This window comes from Rattus norvegicus, chromosome 15 (assembly GCF_036323735.1).
Source record: "Rattus norvegicus strain BN/NHsdMcwi chromosome 15, GRCr8, whole genome shotgun sequence".
Classification (NCBI taxonomy): Eukaryota; Metazoa; Chordata; class Mammalia; order Rodentia; family Muridae; genus Rattus; species Rattus norvegicus.
The window spans coordinates 2,359,610-2,366,482 of NC_086033.1; the positions used below are offsets into that span (position 1 = coordinate 2,359,610).

Below are 6,873 nucleotides of genomic sequence, written 5' to 3' on the forward strand. Positions count from 1 at the left end.
GTGCAATGAGAAAACTACTGGAATTGGAGAAAACGAGACACACTGAGTCTAGAAACTGAACCCCGGAGCGAGGGAGGACACCCCAGGCCTGCGCTCGCTCCTGCTTTCCTGAGCTCTGTCCACAGCGCCAGCGTTCAGTGTCCGGGCCTATCATATAGGCCAATATAGCAGGTGGCCCAAGGCCTAGCTTGCTATGCTGGGACCACAGGAGCTGGCCAGAGGGTGACACCTTCACAACTGAACAATGAGGGACACCGGCCGGCGCTAACACCCGCAGGCTACAAGCAGCTTCAGAGACTTTGCCCAGCAGTTTGGTGCTGCCATTCTGGCAGACTATAAGCTGGACTCTTGTCTCCAGAGACCATCCAGGCACCTTCACAATAGTGCCTGTAATCTTGCCATAGTCTCACAGACTTACCGTTCTCAATTGTCGCCGGAGCATCACAAACCGCCGGTATTCTTAACACACACACACACACACACACACACACACACACACACAGCCCCAGCACAAACCGCCTCTCTTCTTTCCAAATTAACATTAACCGAGTTACCATCCCATTAACTTTGCCAACCTCAAGAATCAAGGAATAAAATCAAAACTCTGTGAAAGAATACTTACGAGAAAATTATAAAACCTTCACCCCAGAAAGTTCGTGAGTGAGAGACAGAAACATAAGGGAAAGGGGGACTGGAATGGTGGGAAAGGAATAGGCTAGCAAACCGAAGGAAAGTCCCCAACCAGCCCCCTGAGCGTACCCGGTTCAGCTCAGGGTGTGCGGTGGTCGGAACCCGGTCTCCAGGCTGGGCCCCCGCCCCTGCGTGGGGCGCAGATCCGCTTCGGGCTCCTAGCGCTCCCAGCACCACCATTTATCAAAATGACTTGACAACAAAAGAAGAGCTCTGCGGAAAAGTGGGGGGTGGGGGTGGGAAACTCAAAGTCTCCCAAGTCCCTCTGAGCAAGGGGGTGTTTCCTCTTCTCACCCCCTTCTACTTTCTATGAGTTTCTGGAGGTGACTCGGGAGCGGACGCTACAAAAGTCCAGAGAATTCGCCCAGCGGCTCACCAGTGCTTAGGCACGAGTGCACCCAGATCCAGGTACAAGTCAGCAAGCACAGCGCCTCCCCTCTTCTTTCCAAACAGCCCGAGTGACGGCGCAAATCGAGGGGAACGCCGAAGTCCCGCTCCGCTTGCCTGGAAGAACCGGTTCCCACAGGCGAGAGGCAGAGTTCCTCCCTCTCGAGTTCCTTCCCTCTCCTCTCCCCGTACAGGTCAATCCTGTCTGGACGGTCCACTTTGTCCCGTCGAGCTGCACGATATAGTCCTGGCTCCCAGGACTGTCGGGATGGCGAGCGGAGGGGAGTGGCGAAGGACCCGGGAGAAAAAGAGAGCGAGCCTGAGACCTGTTTGCCTATGCACATGGTCAGGCCTCTTCCCTTAAGCTATTCAACTCTCGCTATGAACTCGGGTCACAGAATTGAGGAGGGTTATCCCACAAGTAACCTCCAGAACTCGGGCTCTATTTGGTGATGTGGCTCTTTAGAAAGAAGTTGCCCGAGTTTGGGGTCAGAATGCTACCGAGGTCGGCAGCTGGACATCCTCAAGTTACGTGCCTGGGAGGGATTATGCCAGAGAGGCGGGAAACCTCCGTGTGAGACGTCGCCTCCAGCGCCGTTCTTAAGTACCAAGCAGACCCGAACTGGGCGACCCGGGTTGACCGAAGCACCCAAAGGTGGAGGGTGTGTCTGTCTGGACAACCGGAGAGGGAGTGAGCACATCCCAGGCCGGTGCGCTGGACTCCGCGTCCGAGATGCACCTGCGCACTTTACTCTCACTATTTCATTTTCCTGACAGTGGACGCCTCTTTCCCCTTTCTTTCTTTTTCTTACACACCCTGCGCGCGCGCGCGCGCGCGCGCACGCACACACACACACACACACACACACACACACACACACACACACGCACGCACACACAGGTCTCAGCAGGCTGCTGCTCTTCCCCCTCCTTCAGCTCCTTCTCTGTCTTCTTCCTTCTCTGTCTCTCTCTTTTTCCCTTCAAGTCTCACCCGCCTTGTAATCAGCAACAAAAGCTGACATAAATCACGGGCAGATTGACAAGAGCTGACAAATAACTGATTGATTGCGGTCGAGGCACATTGACAATTGATGGAGGGGTGGAGATGCCCAGAAAAAAGGGGGGTGCGGGGGGGGAGAGTAGCAAGAGGAAAGCAAGAATGGGGGGACTGAAGTGTGAAACAGGGGAAACATGTGACCCCCGCGCCTGCCCCAATCTGAGCGTCCTCGGGTGTCACGTGACCGGGAAGGGCGGAGAGCCCCGCGCACGTCGCGAGGACGAGCAGCCACCGCCTCCGTTGCCCTTCTAGCTTCTGGTTTCTCTGTTGCTGAACCTCCAGAAATCCAAGCGGGCGGGCAGACTTCCTGCAGCATCAATTCTCCACCTTTCCTTACCCGGGTGGCCGCGCTACGCGAAATCTCGATTTCTGAAAAGAATTTTTTGTGTACAGGCCCCACTCATCCCAGGAGTTGACTGTTCCGCAGGTATCCACACTCCCGCCAGCATTTCTTCTTCCGAAGTCTCTTAACTCCCTCGCACTCCCTCCCTCCAAAGGTTTCAGTTTGTTTTCTTGCTGGGAAAACGAAGAACGACGAGGAGAAAAAAAGAAGGAAGGCGGTAGATGACAAACGTAGAATAAATGTCCAGCTCGTCCGGGTAGCGAAATGGAGGGAGGGGACAAGCCGAGGGGCGGTGAAGAGGGAGCTGCCCATTAAAACCAGCTCTGAGAGTCCTGGCGGCGGCGGCAGCGGCGGCGCGGGACGCGTCACATCCCCTTGACCCTCCAATCACCTCGGGCTCCCATTTGATTGGAAGGCGGCAAAGGCTTTAATCTCCCCCTCCGTGCAGCTGCTTTTGAAGTGAGTTTCCTCGCCAGAGCCCCGGCTGGACAAGCAGCGGCTCACGTCGCCGAGCGCAGCGCCGGCTCGGGGCCGGAAGAGCGCAGCGCAGGGCACAGCCCGAGACAGACACCGCGCACCGCGGGGGCACTCCCGCAGTCCATCCTGCTCTTCTAGCCCCGCCACGGCTCCCCTGCGGGCCACCCAGGATTATTCGCTTCTGACTCCAGGCGGCGAGAAGGCGCGCGGGGCTCCCGCGTCCGCCGCGCCAGCTCCTCCTCCAGCTGCTCCCGCTCCCGGGGCGAACGCGCAGCCCGGAGCCCGCCCCGCGCGTCTCGGAGCCCTCCCCCCGCTGCTCCCATGCACGCGGGTGGGTCATGAGCACAGCGCCCTCGCTTTCTGCCCTAAGAAGCAGTAAGCACAGCGGCGGCGGCGGTGGCGGCAGTGGCAGTGCGGACCCTGCCTGGACCAGCGCGCTTTCTGGAAATTGCTCCGGCCACGGCCCAGGCTCCTCCCCGGCCGGCAGCACCAAGCCTTTTGTGCACGCCGTGCCCCCCTCTGACCCCCTGCGCCAGGCTAACCGCCTGCCCATCAAGGTGCTGAAGATGCTGACGGCACGGACTGGCCACATTTTACACCCAGAGTATCTGCAGCCCCTGCCTTCCACGCCCGTCAGCCCCATCGAGGTAAGGACCTTCTCTCAGGGTGAAGCTGGGACCCCTACCAGGGCTGCCTTCCTGTAGGGTTTCTTCCCCCCTGGGATCTGGGGCGCGCGGGGTGGGGTGGAGGGGCAGTCGGAGTGATTCAGCTCTAGGATGGGAGGAAAGGACAGCGCTTCCCCAACCTTAGTCGGAAAAGGGCAACGGGATGAAATTGGGTGCAATTTCTAAGGGGCAAAGCCACACAAACTTGTCCTTTCTGTATTAAAGTCCCTATGTCCCTAGCCCTCCCCCATCGGCCCCTAGGCGGACAGGGGCCTGTATACTCTTCCAAAGTCGCCTTCCTCCGGCTCTCCGAAGCGAATATATTTACACAGCCTCGGAGGCGCCAACCGCTCAAGCCCTTACTCTTTAGAGTCAAGGCGTGTGTGCGGGGAAAGAGGGTACAGTTCTGGGTGTAAGGAGATGAAAACCAAAACATTTGGGAGAGATTGTTTCCTAATCTAAGTAGTGCCTAAAGAATGCAGGGAGGATCCTAGAGCGGTCAGGGGACTTTGGCATCTTTCCCATGGAGTGGGGTGCCGCTTAGAATTGCGCCTCGAAGTTGAAATGCTTTTCGCGGGCTGTGGCCGAGGGCAATAGAACCTTAAGTGCAGGATTCTAAAGGGTTTCTCTTTCTTTCTCTGTGTGAACCCCTCCCCATCTGACTCCGCAGCTGGACGCCAAGAAGAGCCCACTTGCGCTGCTGGCTCAAACATGTTCGCAGATAGGGAAGCCGGACCCTTCGCCCTCTTCCAAACTCTCCTCGGTCGCCTCCAACGGGGGCGGCGCGGGTGGTGCAGGCAGCGGAGCCGGGGGCGACAAGGACGCCAAGTCGGGCCCCCTGAAGCTGAGCGACATCGGCGTGGAAGACAAGTCGAGTTTCAAACCTTACTCTAAACCCGGCTCAGATAAGAAGGAGCCGGGAGGCGGCGGCGGAGGCGGCGGTGGCGGCGGCGGCGGCGGGGGTGTTGCTGCGGAGAAGTCAGGATTCCGGGTACCGAGCGCCACCTGCCAGCCATTTACGCCCAGGACAGGCAGTCCCAGCTCCAGCGCCTCGGCCTGTTCGCCGGGAGGCATGCTGCCCTCCGCCGGGGGCGGCCCGGAGGGCAAGGACGACAAGAAAGATCCGGAAGCTGGCGGCGGTGGCAGCAGCAAGGGCTCCGGGGGCGCCCCGGCGGACGGGGTACCTGCCGGGCTGGCGCATGGCCGGATTAGCTGCGGCAGCGGAATTAACGTGGACGTGAACCAGCACTCCGAAGGGGGTCCAGGAGGCAAGGCTCTAAGCTCGGACTGTGGTGGCTCTTCCAGCTCCAGCTCGGGTTCGGGTCCCAGCGCACCCACCTCGTCGTCGGTGTTGGGCTCCGGTCTGGTAGCCCCGGTATCTCCCTACAAGCCGGGCCAGACTGTGTTCCCTCTACCCCCCGCGGGCATGACCTACCCAGGCAGCCTGGCTGGGGCCTACGCTGGCTACCCGCCCCAGTTCCTGCCACACGGTGTGGCGCTCGACCCCACCAAGCCTGGCAGCCTGGTAGGGGCTCAGCTGGCAGCGGCCGCAGCCGGCTCTCTTGGTTGCAGTAAGCCAGCGGGTTCGAGTCCTCTGGCTGGGGCATCGCCGCCATCAGTGATGACAGCCAGTTTGTGCCGGGACCCATACTGCCTCAGCTACCACTGCGCCAGCCACTTGGCCGGGGCTGCAGCTGCCAGCGCCTCGTGCGCGCATGATCCGGCTGCTGCAGCGGCAGCGCTCAAATCGGGATACCCGCTGGTGTACCCCACGCACCCACTGCACGGCGTGCACTCCTCACTGACGGCTGCCGCTGCTGCAGGCGCCACACCACCCTCCCTAGCCGGCCACCCCCTCTACCCCTACGGCTTCATGCTCCCTAACGACCCGCTCCCCCACATCTGCAACTGGGTGTCCGCTAATGGGCCGTGCGACAAGCGCTTCGCCACGTCCGAAGAGCTGCTGAGCCACTTGCGGACCCATACGGCCTTCCCAGGGACAGACAAACTGCTGTCGGGCTACCCCAGTTCTTCTTCTCTCGCCAGCGCCGCCGCAGCAGCCATGGCTTGTCACATGCACATCCCCACGTCGGGCGCACCAGGCAGCCCAGGGACCCTGGCGCTGCGTAGCCCCCACCACGCACTGGGACTCAGCAGCCGCTACCACCCGTATTCCAAGAGCCCGCTCCCCACGCCCGGTGCCCCAGTGCCGGTGCCTGCTGCCACCGGACCCTACTACTCCCCCTATGCCCTCTACGGACAGAGACTGACCACTGCCTCCGCACTGGGGTATCAGTGAGGGCGGCCTAGAAGAATTTGGAAAAAGAGGAAGGAGCTGGGGGGATGGGAGGTTCGAGGGAGGGGCAGGGCCCGAGAGAGGTTCCTGACACCCTCAGGGGCAGAAGACCCAGGCTACGAAGGGAAAAGAAAGTTTAAATCTTACCTATCCACCCAACCAGAGAGCGCGAGTGAGCCTGGATGGGAAACTTCTCCACCCCTACTCCCCAACAAAACTTTATAAAAGTTGAAAAAAAATCATTTGACTTTTTATAGAAAAAGAAGGAAAAATAATTGAGAAAGTGTTCATCTGAGGACTTCGCCGGTGAACATTGGTATTTATTTATGTTAGCTCCAAGCGGACCCGTGGTTCAAAAGTGCATTATTTAGTTTGAGCTCCGTAGGTTAAAAGGAAGAGGGGGGAATTAAAACCCGAGGGTAAATATGTGGAAAACAAACCCTCCGATCCCTTGTAGAGTATAAATAAAAACAAAACCGCTACAGAATTAGGGGTCTTCTCTTTAATGTTACTTTAAAATTGCTATGATTGTATTGTGCGTTCTTATTTAATGTCTGATTGAAACTCAAATTTACATGCATGTTTGTTACAAAAAAGAAATGAAAAAGACGAAACAAAATAAGTCACAATTTGTCAACTCTGATTTCAAATTGCAATTATTTTTAAGGTGTACACCATCGAAAGAGAATGGGTATTTTTTTGTATGTATTCTGGAAGAAAACAAAAAAAAAAGGAAAAACAATTCTATTCCAAAACCTCATTTGCCTTATTTTGTTCTTTAAAAGGAACACTTAACTGTTTTTAATTTTTAAGTCCACCCGCTGAGAAGGGGACAAGGTTTACGTCATGTGCTAAAATAATAGACAATGTATCGCTTTAAAGATTAAATTCCGTATATTTGATGTATTAAAAGGTTTTACTTCTTATTATATTTTTATTTTTATTTTTATTTTTTTAC

The 6,873-nt window shown here is 57.0% G+C and overlaps 1 protein-coding gene across 1 annotated transcript; it reads left to right on the top strand.

Annotated features, from left to right (window-relative positions):
* The first annotated feature begins 2,840 nt into the window (after positions 1 to 2,840).
* Positions 2,841 to 6,629, top strand: Zfp503 (zinc finger protein 503). Its single transcript, NM_001107250.1, has 2 exons — positions 2,841 to 3,601; positions 4,290 to 6,629. The coding sequence occupies exons 1-2, from the start codon at positions 3,293 to 3,295 to the stop codon at positions 5,916 to 5,918; spliced, it is 1,938 nt and encodes a 645-aa protein (NP_001100720.1). The 5' UTR covers positions 2,841 to 3,292; the 3' UTR covers positions 5,919 to 6,629.
* Positions 6,630 to 6,873: the final 244 nt, after the last annotated feature.

Excerpts from the sequence above, each read along its gene's own strand:
- Zfp503 (NM_001107250.1), top strand. The coding sequence starts at position 3,293 with ATGAGCACAGCGCCCTCGCTTTCTGCCCTAAGAAGCAGTAAGCACAGC. Across the intron at positions 3,602-4,289 it reads CGCCCGTCAGCCCCATCGAG|CTGGACGCCAAGAAGAGCCC; the intron begins GTAAGGACCTTC and ends CTGACTCCGCAG.